The 18707-nt window shown below is 35.9% G+C and overlaps 2 protein-coding genes and 1 pseudogene across 2 annotated transcripts; 2 read left to right on the top strand and 1 right to left on the bottom strand.

Annotated features, from left to right (window-relative positions):
- The first annotated feature begins 1041 nt into the window (after window positions 1–1041).
- LOC121257931 (potassium channel AKT2/3-like) lies at window positions 1042–7918 on the top strand. The gene is made up of 11 exons (XM_041159213.1): window positions 1042–1835; window positions 2585–2803; window positions 3971–4129; window positions 4392–4449; window positions 4602–4919; window positions 5065–5304; window positions 5524–5844; window positions 5964–6167; window positions 6260–6335; window positions 6457–7032; window positions 7589–7918. The coding sequence occupies exons 1-11, from the start codon at window positions 1543–1545 to the stop codon at window positions 7717–7719; spliced, it is 2595 nt and encodes an 864-aa protein (XP_041015147.1). The 5' UTR covers window positions 1042–1542; the 3' UTR covers window positions 7720–7918.
- A 238-nt stretch (window positions 7919–8156) lies between these two features.
- LOC121257201 lies at window positions 8157–10251 on the top strand. The gene is made up of 3 exons (XM_041158135.1): window positions 8157–9495; window positions 9609–9889; window positions 9925–10251. The coding sequence occupies exons 1-3, from the start codon at window positions 9133–9135 to the stop codon at window positions 10214–10216; spliced, it is 936 nt and encodes a 311-aa protein (XP_041014069.1). The 5' UTR covers window positions 8157–9132; the 3' UTR covers window positions 10217–10251.
- A 3034-nt stretch (window positions 10252–13285) lies between these two features.
- On the bottom strand, window positions 13286–17871 carry LOC121257199 (annotated as a pseudogene).
- Window positions 17872–18707: the final 836 nt, after the last annotated feature.

Raw genomic sequence — 18707 nt, 5'->3', positions numbered from 1 at the left:
CAACACGTTGGGTTGATATGTTAATGCTCATAATTAAACTATTAATTAAATCAGTCTAAATTGATAAATTAAGATGTTTAATGGGTAATTAATATTGTTAATTACATCCAAATAATTATGAGATATATAAATAATATAATTATAATATTTCTCATGATTTGGAATGGCATTTGGATTTAATTTGGGAGGAGACTTCGCGTCAACCCCACCTACTGCTTTTCTCCTTACTTTTACTGCCTTTTCTTTTTCAATACTGTGCTACTAGGACGCGAGATACATGTCTAGGCAGCCCCACCAAACAAACGTGTTTGGCAATAAGTTGGGTTAAAACATGGATGGCCAGTAATCATTAAAGTGATTCTTCTACTTATCATTATACATACACCACATATTTAATAAAAAATAAAAAATAAAAAATAAAAAAATAAAAAGAAAATTATGTATATATAGTATGTGATGTAGAGATGATAAATAGAATTTTTCATTATTAAATATTGTGAAAACATAAACACGTGCATGATACTTCATTCATATTAATTAAATATATCTTATAATTAAAAAATTATGCTTATATAAATAATTTTAATCAAATGAAATTTTATAATAAAATAAAAAGGTCCAATTATTCATATTTTGAAAATACATAATAATTAGACTTCCACAAATGATTTAGAGGAAGGGACCATTTAATAGGATATGGCCAATTAATTGGCCATACCAGATATTGCAGTGGGTCATAAATATCAAGTACTTCACGCTGTGGCACCATATATACTTATGGAGTCGGCCTACTCTGCTGTCAAGAGTATTCTTTCAATTTTACAGCTTTTTATTTTTTTAATATTTTTTTAATATATTTAAATATTTTAAAAAAATATTACGACATATTTAAAATCACTTCTTTAACTATTAAATAAAAAAAAAAAAAGCAGTCAAATTTAGCTGTAAGCTTGGAAGGGCAAAGTAGTTTTTGCCATGCTAATATAAAATCATACAAGAAAGTTGGAATTCTGTACACAGAGTGAGGGAGATGGGATATCTGGTCCATATGGTCCTTTTACATTCGAACAAAGCCAAAAAAGCTGCACAACCTTTTCTGCATATTTGGTATCTTATCGCAAGTACTAGTACTCGATCCTCAGACAACGCAGGTCTTCCAAATTAGTCCACCTTTTGATTTGATCCTCATGTTCAACTCTTAGTAACTTGTTCCAGGATCATCAGAACTACTTGTTGATCTAGCTATTACTACTACTTCAGAGAATCCCCACAACTACTTCGATCTCTTCACATCCACCAAGCGATGGAATCTGCATCCCTCATGATCACAAAGCTCTCTTTCTTTCAACTTTAAGCCCGCCCATGGCCTACGTACCTTTAATTTTCCCCTTACTCTTTTCAAGCTAGCTGTTTCTCCAAAACTTAGTAATACTACTCCTGACCGGCCGGCGACTCTCCCTTTCTGATCTTCTAGCGCCGTTTGTGTGTTTCTGTTATTATATTTGCCTTAAAAAATTCTACTAATTAAAGAGTACTAGTACTATGTTTGGGAGAATGGATAAGGAACAGCTTGGTCCATACAATAGTCTTGATCGTGACTTAGCATCTGACATGAAGAAGGATAGCCAGAAAAACCAGCACAGCGGCCAGCTGCAGATGCAGCCAGAAACCCCAGTACTACATGAGCATGAAGAAAGCGAAGCGTCATCATCTCTCAGTTTGCGTCACCTTTCGAAGCTCATCATTCCGCCACTCGGTGTTTCTAGTGATCATTACACCCAAAATCAAATAGAGTCAAAAGGCTGGATCATATCGCCCATGGATTCAAGATACAGGTACGTACGTACGTACATGAAATATATATGAACTGAAGTTCCTGCTACCGGTATCGATCCATAACTGAGCGATGAGAGAGAACAAAATTTTACATATTTTTTAAATATCTTTATATATATTGAAAAAAAAATTCAATTCACTAATAAACACTTCTTTAACTATTAGATTTTTTTTTAAAAAAAAATTAATATCGGTCGATTTGGGGGTCCAATTCATCGATCCGTCCCGCAGTATTTTCCATGAACTGAATTAGCAATAATATTTTCGATGAATAAAAAAAAAAAAGAAAAAATCGAAGATAGCCGCGATATGCTCATGATTTACAAAAGTTGGACGTACGTTGCGTTGATGATCATCATCATGCACCTACCAGCCATCACTTTGAATTAATCACGACCACATAATTTAGTTCATATAAATTGTTCTAAAATGTTACTTTCCACACGTATACGTACGTACCTACATATGATTGTATATAACTTACATGTGCGTGTACACGTGTGACTCCATCCATGCACGTGTGTGTACTGCATGCTATACTTGCATATATTTTAATTTGTACAACTTGACAAATCTAAAATTTACGTAAACAAAAAAAAAAAAAAAAAAAAATCACTTTTTAATGATGGGTTTGATCTGTCTTTCAAAAGGGCTGAAATACTACGTAAAACATGTATATACTATATTCTATTATTATATCTAGCATTAATACATCCTAATTATAGACTGGGTTGGTGCATGTATGCAGGTGTTGGCAGGCATTTATGGTGCTTTTGGTTGCGTACTCGGCATGGGTTTACCCATTTGAGGTAGCATATCTCAGATCTTCTCCCAAGAAACTGCTATGGATAGCAGACAGCATTGTGGATCTATTCTTTGGGGTCGATATCTTCTTGACATTTTTCGTGGCTTATATTGATTCGCTAACTCAGCTTCCAGTTCGTGATTCTAGAAAGATTGCAGTGAGGTTAGTTATACGTACCCTCCACATATAGTTTTTGGACCACTTTTGACTTGTCTGTTTTTCAACCTCATCAAGCATGCAGTCAGGTCTATTGATTAATATTATCTGATCATGAATTGCAGCCAAATATCAACATATATCATTGATTTTTTAATAATTCTATTCCGAAGATTTTCATCACATCATTTAATTTTGACTCAACCAACTTTTTTTTCTTGGGTTGCTAGTCATGTATTGTCTTACTAAAAGGGGATGAAATCATCGTTAGTATATATATATATATATATATGTACGAGACGCATTTTATTCAGAAACAAATGATCATTGATCCATTTCAACTTAAATAAATAAATAATATCTATTTAACATAAAATATTAGACATTTTAATCATTTCTATTTATTTGAAATTAAGGCCTGGTTTGGTGTCACAAATCGATCTTTCAAACCATTTTATCTCATCTCAACATTCTAATATTATTTAAAAATAAATATTATTTAAATATAAATATTTTTAAATTTAACTTTTTCATATAATTATTACTTAATGATCATTAAAACTTTTCCAAACAATTAAAACACAAAAAATAATACAATTTTTTCAAATTTTAAAACAAAAAATTATATATATTAAAAAATTATATTATAACCCTCTTTTAACATTATAATTTAAAAATCTTAACTCAAATTATTTTATTATTATTTTTAAATTATCTTATTATTATTTATAGATTTTTCATTCCATCTCATCTTATCTAATATGTGTAACTAAACGAGACCTAAGAGGAGAAATGAATGAACGGTGAAGACATCAAATATTCAAAGGCACCTCAATATGGACCCCTAGCTACTTGATCAAGCAATTACAGCCAACTGCTCAACAATGCAGGGCTTCTCATTGATCACCTTCCGAGCTGTCCCGGTGGTCCAAATACATTAAAGTTAGGATTGAAGAATTTAATAGATTATTTAATTTGCTCACCATGCAGCTAGCAGTCTTAATTATAATTAAAACATCATGCCCCACCAATCCAAATTTCTAGATCTGTTTGAAATATATAATATTCAATACTTGATGATTTTTTTATCAACTTAAAATTAAAATAAAAAAAAAAAAATTTGATGATTTGATATTAATTAACCGACTGATGCTCTTGTTTAACTAATTAAAGGTACCTGTCAACGTGGTTCGTGATGGATTTGGCATCCACAATCCCATTTGAGGTGCTTGGATACTTGTTCACAGGCAAACTACGTATGGGTCTCCCTTACACCCTCTTGGGCATGCTCAGATTTTGGAGACTCCGACGGGCCAAGCAGCTCTTCACCAGGTCGGTCAGTTTTATCCAAATTTAGGAAAAACATTCTCCAGACTTGAAAAATGATCTAGAAAAAGATAATTGCATAAAGTATAAGATGCTTCAGTATTTAATGTTGTTTTAAAATTCCTCCACATTATATATCGTGCTATAATTTGATTTAAAAGATAAATTTTAAATTTTAAATCCTATTTAAGTATGTTTATCGAAAATTTGAAGCCGGCAACTGGACTCATTCTAAAATTAACTTGCATTGGGCTCCCTTATTCGGCAGGCTTGAGAAGGACATCAGATACAGTTATTTCTGGATCCGATGTGCTAGGCTGCTATCTGTAAGTAGCCCATATATCCACTCCCACCAGGCCCCATGTATGCATTTTGATCATTTTGCAAGCATAATTGACAAACGAGTTTTTCTGAACCTACGTACAACTTGCAATGAGGTGATGATGTAAATCAATGATCATCATGTTGGCTTCATCAGGTGACACTGTTTACGGTGCATTGTGCTGGTTGCCTCTACTACTTGCTAGCAGAACTGAACCCTCACCATGGAAAGACATGGACTGCAGCTTTGATCCCAAATTTCAGAGAAGCAAGCCTTTCCACACGTTATATTTCTTCCATGTACTGGTCCATTACCACCATGACCACAGTCGGCTATGGAGATCTCCATGCTGTCAACACCATGGAAATGGTCTTCATTATTTTCTATATGCTTGTTAACCTTGGCCTCACTTCTTACATTATTGGTAACATGACAAATTTAGTCGTTGAAGGAACTCGTCGTACCATGGAATTTGTGAGTATTTTAGATTTTCCTCACTTTTTTTTTTTTTTCTCTTAATTTGATTGTATACTTGTCAATTTGTACTGTCACTTAATCCGTGTCATGTTCTGATGATGAATTTGGTGGGATTGGCTGGCTTTGTTATAAATTGTTGCAGAGAAATAGCATTGAAGCAGCATCAAATTTCGTAAGCCGAAATCGCTTGCCTCCAAGGCTAAAAGAACAGATATTGGCTTACATGTGCTTGAGGTTCAAGGCTGAGAACCTAAACGAGCAGCAACTGATTGAGCAGCTACCAAAGTCTATCTGTACAAGTATCTGCCAGCGTTTATTTCTGCCTACCGTGGAGAACGTCTATCTTTTCAAGGGCATTTCCAAGGAAACTCTCTTGATCATGGTATATATGATCGATGATATTGATGCATGGTTAAAATCTGAACGAACAATGCGTACGTTTTTTAACATCAATATTAAAATATGACAATCAGAGTCAATCCCGTTATAATAAAAAATAAAAAATCAGATTATTTTGGTCCATTTTTCTTGCCAATTAGGGAATTAAATTGCTGATCTAAACATGCATACATGATGATCTGGTATTGGATATATATTACAGGTTGCCAAGATGAAGGCAGAGTACGTACCACCTAGAGAGGATGTTATCATGCAAAATGAGGCACCGGAAGATATCTACATCATTGTATCGGGCGAGGTTGAAATAATTGAGTGCGAGAAGGATCAGAAAGAAAGAGTTATAGCCACTTTGCAATCAAAGGACATATTCGGAGAAGTTGGTGCTCTTTGTTGTAAGCCTCAAAGATTTAATTATCGAACCAAGACGCTTTCACAACTCCTGAGGCTCAAAACCACTGTTCTAATCGAGTCAACACAGACCAAACTAGAAGACTACGAGAAAATGCTGTACAACTTCCTTCAGGTCGGTGTGCATGCATATATAGCATAGACTTACGATGATCATTAATCTTTTGATATCTATATATATGCTTGTTCACTTTGATTAAGGATTTAAAGGTTTGTTATAAATTGTAAATGCAGCATTACAAAAAGCTAAAGGATCTTAGTATTGGAGAATTGCTGGAAGAGATCAATGGGGAAGATCAAGAAGATCAGGCCGGTGACCCAAATATGGCTAGCAACTTGTTGGCTGTTGCTAAGGCTGGCAATGCTGCCTTTCTGGATGAGCTTCTCAGAGCGAAGTTGGATCCTGATATTGGAGATTCTAAAGGAAGAACCCCATTGGTATTTTGATTTCTCTCTAAATAATCATCATGATCATTATAATAATCATCATTATAATTAGTAGTAGTAATTAATTTCTTGTAATGCAACAGCACATTGCAGCATCGAAAGGGCATGAAGAGTGTGTTTTGGTACTCCTTAAGCACGCATGTAACGTACACTTAAGAGGTAATCTCTAACCTTCCGCCATTTTTCTTTAAATATTTTAGTTGGTGAAATTCTTCTGCTTAATTCAACATAATTAGTATGCCCTTGGGATTTTTTTATTATTATACCATGCAATATGCAGATAAAAAGGGCAACACTGCGTTGTGGGATGCTATAGAATCAAAACATCATTCCATATTCTGGACTCTCTACAAGTCTGCCGCCATTTCTGATCCACATATTGCTGGCGATCTCTTCTGCACTGCTGCAAATAGAGACGATCTGACGGTGATGCAGGAACTGTTGAAACAAGGACTAAACGTTGATTCAAAGGATCGACACGGGTTAACAGCAATCGAGATTGCCATGTCCAAAAACAATGTGGAAATGGTCGAACTTCTTCTTATGAATGGTGCAGATATAACTTCCGACACCAAAACATACGAGTTTCCTCAGACAACTTTGAATGAAATGTTGCAAAAGCGAGAGGTTGGACACCAGATTAGAGTCCCCGATACAAATCAAGTTCTTTTTGGTAGTCATGGTAAAGGGGAGCAGGGTCGCAATCTGAGAGAGTACTACTCCAGTATAGGATCAATTTGTCCAAGGGTAAGCATTTATAGAGGCAATCCACTTTTGAGGAGAGAGACTGGCTGCATGGAAGCTGGAAGGCTGATTAGGTTGCCGGGTTCACTTGAGGAGCTCAGAAATATTGCAGGTACTTGAGACATATATATCTTCGATTGCTGCTAAATATTAATAACGAGTAATTCTACGTACAAATTTCAAATAGACAAGTTTAGTATAGACTCTTTGTAAAAAATAGTGGATCCTACTAATAAAAAAATAGATTTTTTAACACTTTTTCATTGTGGTATCCACTTTTTCATAAAATGACTGTGTGAGACTTGTCTATTTAAAACTTGTACAAATCATTACTATATATATTAAGAAAAATTATTCTCATTAACTATTATTTACCAGTCCACACTCTATAAAAATCATTTTCATTCTTTATAAAAAATACCTTTATATTCTATTAAAAAAATTATAAATATAGAGTGTGAGAGTGAATATTAATTAATGCATACTAAATCCTTGTTTCCCCTGACCACATTTTTCCTGCAAAATTAAGCTTTATCTCTGTCAGATATCATTTAGAATCGCCAGCTAACAGCTCAATCATTATGTTGTTTTGAGACTGGGTGACAACTGACAAGGTTTTAATCTAATATATACCACCTTCCTTTGTATATTTGTGTTTCTTCTAATAGGTCAGAAATTTGGGTTCGACGCAAGAAATGCCACGGTAACAGATGAAGAAGGATCAGAGATCGACTCTGTTGACGTAATTAGAGATAAAGATAAACTTTTCATAGTTGAAAATCCAAAATCCTCAATGTAATTGAAAAAAGAAAAAAAAAATAGAAGCCATGGCTGTCACGTATATTTTACATCCTTTCACTTCCAGAATGGAAGCTCTCACTTGAAGAAAGGTCTATATTTTTGTAAGGGATCTCACACATTACTCCAAATATGTGTTAATTTTCCTTTCTTTTTTTTCTCACTCGAGTGGAAATACAAAGAATGCCTCATTTCCCCCACATTATATCATAATGTAAGAACTGATATGATTTATCTAATTCGTTAGATCTATTTTATAATAAAAATAATTTTATAATCTGACGAATCGCATCAAGTCATATCAATTTATAGGATTGATTTTGTATAATCATTTTGGTTAGAGTATTTCACTGATAACAAATAAAATAGAGAATTGATAGTATTATGGCTCTAAGTGCGTTTAATTACTAAATTATAGTTCATGTGTTCTTAGATTCCATGGCCAAAAAAGTTGCCTAGAAAAAGTACTTGGGCTGGTCTTGGGCCACTGTGGTGGAGGTTTGGGGTACTTGTATCAGAGTGACCCATCATCGATATTACTAGGATCAATGGGTACAATACTCACATTCCGTCAATATCAAAAACTGTAGATTTAATGCCTAGGAAAAGGATGTTGGGTCCTGAAAAGGATAAAGAAGAATCGGTATTTGGAACATAAATTAATCCATATATACAGAGAGAGAACCCTCACCATCGAATTCCTTTTAAATGAACCAAATCACAATAAAATAGAGACTGTCTGGGAAAACAAGACAGAATTTTGCAGTATGAGAGTTGTAGAAACATGGGAAGGAAGAGAAAATAAAGTTGAGGGCAAGTCAAAGATCAGCAATTAGTTCAAAAGGGAACCAAATCAAACTAGAAGAATGAGAAGAAAATCTCAGTCAAAGTAGTCAGACCTTTACAGCTCGGGAAACATAATCTAACATATCAAATGATAAAGAGCTTGTAAGATTCTTGATTTACTTTCTAACATATATTCCTATATTTACTTTCTGCTATGTGCACTATCATCCCCTTTGGGAATGGAAAAAACACACAAATCAAAGAAGCAAAACAAATAAAGGGTATAATAATATTGGAAGAAGAATATTTTGAGAGAACTCATGAAGTTTTCATATATATATCATTTTTTTATAACTTTTTATTTTTTTAATTTTCATTAACTGCCCATATAACAATGCAACAGCAGATTCTCAATCATCCCCTCCACTCTTAAGGAAACAGCCATGATTGCACCCAGCAATACTTTTCAATATGGAAACCTAAGCTCTTGAGCTACCCACCTTCTTTCGTTTCTGCTTGCTTTCTCCATGATCTTCTAGTATAAATCTGTCAGTCCCATCATCTTTATTTTCACCCCCACCATATCATCCTTTTTTCTTTTTCTTTTTTTCTTTTTTTCTTATTTTCCATGATGGATCCCTCATGCACCACCTCTTCTGTCAATGGCTTCTACAACTTTCTCAACCAAGGACTCGACGATCTTGATCATTCCTTGCTCTCTCACGACTTCATGTCAATCCAATACCTTCAAAAGGTGCTATCCTCACTAAGATCCTTTAATTCCCAGCTAACCGTTTTGGTTCAAAAGCTTCACTTGCCAATAGGTGAAAAATGGCTCGATGAATACATGGATGAAAGTTCTAGGCTTTGGGAAGCATGTCAAGTGCTTAAATCTGGTGCCTCCGGGATGGAAAATTACTATTCGACTGCTGCCAATATAGAAACCTCGATGGATGGTTATCGCCGTTTGAGCCCTCAGCTCTCTCGTCAGGTCAGTAAAATTGACTCGCCAACATCACTAAAATCGTTTTTTCAAGTTAATTTCCAAAATATGATTATATTTCGATGTGTTATTACTTTGATCTTCCAATATTTATGCAAAAGGTGATTCGGGCTATAAGCGGTTGCCAGAGGGAAATTGTAGCATTGGAAGAGGATCACAAGAGCTTGATGGAAACAAGAATTCAACCACTCTCATTATGTTTCGATGAGAACATTTCGTCAACATCAAATTTCAACGGGTTCTATGGTTTTCGAGGTGTTCTTTATGCAATGAGGAACATTAGCTCATTGCTTTTGATGATCTTGCTTTGTGGACTTGTGTACTGTTGGCCTGCATCGAGCTTTTGCCAAGGAGGATCAGGGTTCGAGGGAATAATATTGCTGTATTTGGCTCAGGCTTGATGGTTTCAATCAAAAGATTGCAGCAAAGAGTTGCAAATGAGATAGAACACGTTGATCAAGGACAGCCTGGGATTTTGCTGCACGAGCTCCGGGAAGCGAAGGCAGCAATGGAAGAGTTGAAAGTTGAAATGGAGAGATTTTTGGAGTATGAAGTTGAGATTGATGTCCAAGACAGGGTCGAGAGGTTGAAGAGTTGCTTTGGGTCTTTGAGATGTGGGGTGGAGGCTATCATTGGACAGATTGATGATTTTTTCGATGAAATAGTTGAATGGAGGAAGAAGCTTTTGGACATGTGCACTCATAGGTAGCAAGAAACTCTGGACATGTGCAGCCCTGAGTTCAATTTTTTGCTGTTTTTTTTTTTTTTTTTTTTTTTTTCCTCCTTTTCTCTCTATCGTCTTGAAGTCACTTTGTTTTGAAGCCACATTAACAGTGTTGAAGCTTTAAGATATAGCTTTCCAGAGGAAACCCAAAAAAGAAAAATATGGAGTAAAGAGAATGTGATTCTTCCTTGCAAGAAAAGTAACATTATTTTCCAAAAAAAATGATAGGGTTAATATTCTCTTACTACTCATTTACTAGTCATTTTATATTTGATTTTTTTTTTAATTTTTTATTTTACTTAATGGTTAAGGAAGTGACTATTAGTAAAATTATGTATTTTTTTAATTTTTTCTTAATAGTTAAGGATGTTAAAAAAAATACTTAAAAGAAAATAAAAAAATAAAAAAAAAATTTGAAATGAACTATGAGTAGTAAATAGGTAGTAACCCTATCACTCATTATCCAAACATAAGAAACAGGGAAGAATATTAAGATAGAGAATGGCTTGAATGGAAAGCAAGATTTTCCTACCGAAAGGTCAGATTCTTCTCTTAGTGAAATGAGAAGATAATATAAATGAAGTAAAAAAAAAAATGCCTCTTGTTTGTCCCAGAGGACCAGGAATCTTTGATGATGAAATATTCAATATGTATGACAGTATGATGTTCATGAGATTTCTGTTAAACAGATTGAAAGATAACATAGATCCCTTTTAATTTTGTAGTACTATTTGAGTGGTACGTAATTCTCTCTCTCTCTCTCTCTCTCTCTCTCTCTCTCTCTCCTCATTTTTTTTTTTTTTTAAATATTGCCATGAGATAGGTATCTATTACCAATTTATATTCGAATTAATAGTGCTGAATTGAGGTAAATTTGGTCAAAACCTTCACCTTGGGGTATCTAATGACAATTTACGAAATTCTGATCTTAGGATGCTATTTATTCACAAGAAGAATAACACCAATTGGAGAGATTTATGTTTTATTGGAACAGTTGAATATCACTTAATTAATATTAACCTTTTATATAGACCACACTACCTTTTTTACCCAAATTTTTTCGAAAGAAAAGGGGAAAAAAAAAAAATCTGATCTAGAGCTAGCCTTCAACCTTGAATCAGCCAACACACATTGTACCACCAGCTTGGCATTCCTTGATCTATCAGTCTCAATACAAAAAATATTAGAAAAACCATCGGCGCATGTGGCAAACATGTTGTCGTCACCGGCCATCAAGTACTATTTTCGACAATTTTGGCCTTGGATCATTCAGCCAAAGTAGGAGGAGCATAGCATGCATTACTCAATGCCACTAGTAACTTTGCTGCTGCATGCGTTTATTTATAAGCGCTAGACCAAAAGGCTAGACTCCACATTTCTTGATCAACATAGTATAAAAAGAAGAATTAAAATCCCATCAACCCTTTCCACAAAAACAGGAAACAGCAATACCGCAAACAAGTTTAAGACAGTAAATATCATGGAGAATCAGCTACCTACAGAGGATTTACCTTCTTTTTCTTATTTCTTTTTTGATTTAATGATGTTTTGGGTTGTTGGGCAGATGGGAGGGATGATGGGAAGTCAGCTTTCAAAGGATGATTAATTGCCATGAAGAAACAATGAATACCTCTCCCCCACCAAGCTAATTAAAAGATAATTATACCCACAAAAGGGTTATTTTTTTTCTTGGTGAAAAATAAAATAAGGGATCATGATATGCCCACAAGACAATCAGAAGATCACATCTACATGAAACAATGATTTTTCTTAATTAATAATGGAAGTTGGGCGTTCTTGTTTTATTTGGGGGCTCAGCTTCTAACCTTCTTTGTATTTGCTTTTAAATTCCCTTTGTACTCATAATGCGAAGCGTGGTGGTGGAAAAAGCTACCTAGCTAGCACACGGGAGTGCAAGCAGCACTACTCTAAATAAATTTGAAGTCATTGTCAACGTGAGCCAAACAGTTTAAAGTTCAGTGGCACTCTAGTGGGAAAAGAAAATGAAAAAGGAATATTAGAGATTCTTAATTCTCTGCTCTTGCTCCGGGTTTTCCTTCTCTAGTCAAGAAAGAAAGATGCCCTTGTAAATGAATGGTACAGCAGTTTTTTCTCCAACATATCTTTTGCATTTTCATAGAGATTCTCCAGAGTTGTGATAGTAAATTGACTAATCATTTTAGTGTGCAGCAATATGGAAAAAGAGGGTTGATAGGACAAAAAAACAGAGAGAGAGAGAGAGAGAGAGAGAGAGAGAGAGAGATTCCTCCAAGGTTTTCTTTATTAAAAGTTGGAAAGGCAAGTTTTTCTATCTCAATGGAGATGCTGTCCGATTCTGGTTAGAAATGAAAGCAATGGTGTCGAGTGTTTGCTGTAGTTTATGGTGGAAACTGAGAGTCTTCTCGATCATGAGTCCTCTTTTAATCAATCTTCTTTTTCCATCGCTCTCCTCTTCATAATAATGGCTTCGTCCTTTCCTCAATGAAATGAAATTATTGTAGTATGTGCTCAGGACTCAAAACATATAGCATATGTAGTTCAATAATATCCCTGATGCAGACATTTTCAGTGTACAAGGTTATTGCAAAATTAAAAAAAAAAAAAAAAAAAAAAAAAAATTATAAATGCAAACAATTAGCCAGATTACTTGGTCCCCATAAAATCGTCTCTTGCACTAATTCTCTTGTGTGAAGGATATGAAAAGAGACCCTGCACTTGCAACTAATATCACCTCTAAAAGTAAACCCCTTTCGGGTAAGGGGCTCCCTGCCATATGTCTTCAGATGCATAGGAAGTTTTAACTTCAAAGTATTTAGCATCCCAATTTGTTTGAATACATAAGGAATAATAGTTTTAGTAATTGGTTCAAAGCTACAGAAACAAAATCGTCTTGAACTATCCAGGAAAACATTCTTGAGGTGGTATAAGGCTTTTACAGCCTCATTTTTTCTTCAGAATAGATGCAACAAGTTCCAAGAAGTGTTAAAAAAAGAAAAACAGACCAACCCCAAGATTCCGACGCAAGCTCTGCAATTGCACAAATTCACTGAATAGGACAAACAGAAAATTAAATTAAATTCAGGATGCTGCAAATCAACGACATTATTCGGCAAAAACAATGAGACTGTTATGTGGGTCAAAGGATCATTGACCCAACATTGCGCTAGCTGAATCAAATGTGATGAAAAAGATTTCAAGGCTTCAATGCATATACATCAGAATCAATCAATGTATTTTGCTGGCTCCACATAAATTAGGAAGGTTGAACTCGGGATTGGTTGGTCAAGATTTGATCTTCTGTTTAGTCAGCTGAATCACAAAATGCTCCAAGCACCACGCTCATTCCTTGTTCAGCTGTCCGCAGCCACCTTCTATCAAACAGCAGGACGCATTAAGTACGAAAACATACCTCACTAAATAATGGCCGTGCAAAGTGTCACATTTGGCTGGCATAAGGCCCACTCTGCAGGACGAGGATCCATAAGACAGGCAAAATCCAATGATCCATGACACAAGTAGATGCCGGATGAGGATCCATAAGACGGGCAATCCAATGATCCATGACACAAGTAGCGGCAGGATGAGGATCCATAAGACGGACAATCCGATGATCCATGGCACCAGTACTATCCGAGGATGTGAATCGGACATCCTCGGATAGTTGCCATTGGCAGCAGAAATCTGTCAGGTATAAGAGGAGGAAGGTGGTGATCCTTTCCTAATAATCTCTTCAAATGTTGGACCATAACTCTTCTTTGCTATAACACCAGAACCCGTTCAAATTTCAAATCCTGGCATTGCAAACTGTGTTGCAAAAGTTTCAACTCGGGTTTGGAGCTCCACAATGTCCTTGTTACTTTGGAGACCCTTCAGAAAAACATTTTACAACTTCCTATGCTCTCTGTGCAATCCACTAGCAATCTGTGCAGCTTCTGAGGAGGAATTCAGCAATTGTCTCAAAATCAGTCTCTAAACAATCCCTGGATGTCATAGCAGGGGTGCCTGCAAACATTAACAATATAAGCATTATAAAGCACCGTCCCCTGAAGTAGACACGTCAAGCTTTAAAAAACTTGCAAACTGAAATCTAACAAAGCATTCACATACCAATCCTTACTCCTCCAAGGGTGATGGTTCCCTTGTCATCAAAAATAGCAATTTTATTGAGAGTTATGTGACACATCTCACAGACTTTCTCATAATTCTTACCTATAAAAATATGAATGCAATAGGAGAATTAGGGATGCTGAGACAGCAGAATCGGAAAAAAAAAAAAAAAAAAAGAGTCCGAAGAGACACCAAAGAGGACTACTGTCCCTGATAGCGGAAAGCAACAACCACAAAAGAAGACAAAAATGCACTAAATTCTACGGTTAGTTATTTGATGCCTGGTGAAAAATATAATTTCCATCCTACTATATATAACAGCAAGGACAGATCACGCTCTAATTTAAGTGATAAAGAAAAAGAGAGAAGGCATTGAATGAAAAGAGTCAAAAAGTTTATTTTTAATTATGAATACTTAAGCGACTGATAAGCTAGGAAACAGAGATAATTCAAACTTAAATCTCATTCATGAACACCTCAAAGAAAGTCCCTAGTAATCATTTGAAGCCTTTGAGCAGCCATGCATCACAACATATAAAAATTTAACAAGCAATAAAATGAATATAAGTTTGTGCCAGCATTTTACAAAGAAACTGCCTGCCAAAATGAACTGTGTCAGCTTGAGTCAGAACATATAATATAACTATACCTGTTAATCCCAGAGGCCTCAGATCCCAAAGTAACAAATGATTGTCTGTGCCCCCAGTAACCAACCTACATTTTCTTCTCGATAAAGCAGATGCCAGAGCCTGAGCATTTTTCTTCCCTGTTGCATATATGCATTGTACTCAGGTGTAGCCACTTGCTTCAAGGCTATGGCAAGAGCAGCAATATGATTATTGTGTGGTCCACCTTGCAATGATGGAAACACAGCAAAGTTTATCTTTTCCTCAAAATCATACTGGTCGCTTTCATCTCCTTGATTCAAACACGTGCCTCTCTTCCTAGGCTTCATACCCCTTCTATAGAAAATTATACCTCCCCGGGACCTCGAAGACTTTTATAAGTTGTTGAGGTGACAATGTCACAGTAGTCAAAAGGATTAACACATTCCTGTATTAAAAACATGCCAGAGGCGCTTACAAAAATAAAAATAAATGTAAATTATTGTGGTCATAAGACTCATAACTAAGATATATTAGTTTTCCATACAAAAACCAAAGTGACTTTAAAATTCATGAAATAGTAGCCTTAAAAATAGAGCTCTTGAATTTAATTATATTACAAGCAATTTATACCAAAAGTTTAAGACTGTCATCATTCGCAAAAAAGTATGGTCTCCTCATCACATCATTACAGTAACCAAACATAACATTTCATTCAGACTTCATAAAGCATACGTGATGCTCTTGTACACGTCCCGTGTACTTGGGCTATTGCCTATCCCTATTATCAATAAAATTTTGTTTACCAATTAAAAAAACATTTCATTTTGGCTGGTTGAGATGCAGGGTTGCACCCCACAAGCCACCCCACCCATAAAAACCCAGCACAAGCACCCAAGCAAACAAGCAAGGAGATGTTCAACAACAAACAAAATTCCAATCCTCTGAAAGGCAGCACATAAAACTAACAATGTGAAAGCCCATTGGTAACGGAACACAAAAGCCAAGTAAAGAGTAGGGTGAACCATATAATTATCACTTGAACCCAAAATAGGATAGCATTCCATGATATTAAGATCTACATTATCTGGCATATGTTCTCAACTATGTTGCAATCTAAGATGCATGCGGGAAGCCATAATACATTTTTCTCTTTGTCCACATTTGTTGCTCGAGAACAAGAATACATAGCTGTTGACTTCATCCAGTCAACTTGAAGAAGTTATTAAAAATCTATATTTTGAACCATGACTACACATCCAAAATCTAGTGGACTTCCTAGTGGATGCAGCATTAGGACTTGCGTCAAACAAAAGGTACATTGCTTCTATAGACATGTTGTCCTATAATTCAGATTAAATATTCCCCCTCTCCCCTTTCCCTTTTCTGTAAATTACTGCCAATGAAGTTATGAACTATAATTTCCTGCCTTGTAAAAAGCTTTTAGATGATTGCCTCGTATCTTAGTAAATTCTCATAAATGTATTTCACTCGATGACTACCAATTCCACACTAAGCAGACTTTTAATTAAAAAAAAAAAAAAATAGTAACAATGCAAAAAAGGAAGCAATGAAATTGACTCCACCTTAGCCGCCACAAGCCCGCTTATTTGCGCCATATCACACATTAGCACGGCTCCGCACTTATCCGCAATATGCCTAAACCTGGCATAATCCCATTCCTAAGGATAGGAGCTCCCCCACAAATCAATATCTTGGGACGGAAATCAAGCACCTTCTCCTCAAGCTTATCAAAATCAAGGTCTCACCTTATACGGCAGACTCTCAAAGAAAATCGACGCCCCCGAAACTTTCTTACCATTCGGAGTATAGTACCCATGGCTAGTATTCCCTCCGGGCGGAGTATCCAACCCCATTATCCGATCCCCAGGGAGTAGCAATCCCGTGTAGACCGCGAAATTTGAAGATGTGCACGAATAAGGCTGCACATTCACTCCCCCGTTCTCCTAATCGAGACCGAACGCCAATAATGCGCGGTCGCAACACAGCGTTTCAATCTCATCGATGTATTGATTCCCATCGTAATATCGCGCCCCTGGCATTCCTTCCGAGTATTTATTGGTTAAATGGCTACCAAGCGCTTCCATTACTGCCCTGCACGCGAAATTCTCCAATGCAATCAATTCAATTCCTTTGTACTGCCGCTGCTTCTCCTTCTCCTTCTCCATTATCTCGAAAATATCGGGGTCCGCCACGTGCAGTGGCACATCACCCCACGAGCGAACGGCACTCCGCCGCGCCTCGAGATCCGTCTCCACGAAAACCCTCTTCAAAGAACTAAACATCGAAACTGGCGACGACAAGGAAGACGACGAGCTCTCACGGCGGCGCTTGAGGCACATGGATTGGCCAAGAATCCGGATTTCCTTTTCACCGTATTCGACGGATTTGGCGTCCAGAGTCGTGCCGGTTTCGGTGTCTTCTTTGCGAGGGTTCTCGGTGGTTTGGGGTTCGAGCAATCGGAATGGGATGGGCGAAACCTGTGGGCGGGTTGGCGTGGGGTCACAGAGGCTGGAATCGAGCTGGAGAGAGATGGAATCGTCGGCCATTTTAGTCTGACGGGGTGGTGATACATGGGATGAAAAACCTAGTGAAAGGTTCGATTGTGGATGGGTTAAGTCCATCAGAGCCAAATCTTAAAACCCTAATCAAAATAGAAATATAGATAGATAGACAGACAGACAGGGATAAAGTAACGTAGATGTGCTTATGTGTGTGATTCAATTACAGTAGGAACAGCTAGGAAGAAAAGAGGTTGAGGATGAACATGGCCCTACTTCCATGGCTCTGTAAATTGCATGGAGAGAGGGAGGGAGAGAGAGATGTATGGTTGAGTGGGCCTGACCGGGACGCGTACGTTCCAAGGGAATGGAATGCAATGCACCTGGACGTTGATAAGCTCGGCGAAGGATGTTCTGGTGACAGGCTGGGCTTATCTATTTTTGACCCATAGTATGTATTTTAGATCTTGTTTAATGGGCCGGACCTTTTATCTATCCCATGTGTTTATATAACATAATGAGCTTTTTTATTCATCATCACACACTATACTTATTTTTATTATTTTATTTTTTATTTTTATTTTATTCTTCCCAAAATAATTAAGTTTTTCTACTTATTATTCATACACCACATATTTGATAAGAGAAAAAAATAAAAAAAATAAAAATTACCTGTGTTGTGTAGTGTGAGGTTAATGAGTATAATTTTTCTTATATATAGACCCAATTCTAATTTAGGATTTCCCACCACATCCAAGTATCATGACATTTAAATTTTTAATAAGAAGTTTTATTTATAAGTCGGTGCGGACAATACACCTACATGGTGTAATTTGATTTGCAAGATAAGTTTTAAAATTTAAATCTTGCAAACTAAATATTACTATTTAAGTTATGTGGATTAGAGGTGGTAATATGTGACACAACCCGTAAATCTAATGCAAACACAATACGAAATCAAAACAGGTTGACTTGTTTAGACACGATTAATAAAACGAGTCAATAATAGGTCAAACTGCTTGAACTTAAATCAACCCATAATAACCCGTTTAAATTTTATTTCGAAGTTACAATTTTATTATTGATAAATTGTAATATTGGTGTTTCTCAATATGTTTACATTTTATTGTTGGGATTGTAATTTTGTACATATACTCATATTTGTTATTGTTGTGTTTCTAATATTTATTTTATTAGAAGTTAAAATCTAAAAAATACTAATATTTTTTGTTAGTACGTAGT

The sequence above is a fragment of the Juglans microcarpa x Juglans regia genome, chromosome 3S (assembly GCF_004785595.1).
Source record: "Juglans microcarpa x Juglans regia isolate MS1-56 chromosome 3S, Jm3101_v1.0, whole genome shotgun sequence".
Lineage (NCBI taxonomy): Eukaryota > Viridiplantae > Streptophyta > Magnoliopsida > Fagales > Juglandaceae > Juglans > Juglans microcarpa x Juglans regia.
The sequence above is the reverse complement of the archived record's forward strand: the minus strand, read 5'-3'. Positions and strand labels throughout refer to the sequence as shown.

Bases quoted from the DNA above. Each gene is read 5' to 3' on its own strand.
- LOC121257931 (XM_041159213.1), top strand. From the start codon at position 1,543: ATGTTTGGGAGAATGGATAAGGAACAGCTTGGTCCATACAATAGTCTT. The intron at 2,804-3,970 runs GTTAGTTATACG...AACTAATTAAAG, and splicing joins TCTAGAAAGATTGCAGTGAG to GTACCTGTCAACGTGGTTCG. The intron at 4,450-4,601 runs GTAAGTAGCCCA...TGGCTTCATCAG, and splicing joins GATGTGCTAGGCTGCTATCT to GTGACACTGTTTACGGTGCA.
- LOC121257201 (XM_041158135.1), top strand. From the start codon at position 9,133: ATGATGGATCCCTCATGCACCACCTCTTCTGTCAATGGCTTCTACAAC. The intron at 9,496-9,608 runs GTCAGTAAAATT...TTTATGCAAAAG, and splicing joins GCCCTCAGCTCTCTCGTCAG to GTGATTCGGGCTATAAGCGG. The intron at 9,890-9,924 runs GTATTTGGCTCA...TTCAATCAAAAG, and splicing joins TTCGAGGGAATAATATTGCT to ATTGCAGCAAAGAGTTGCAA.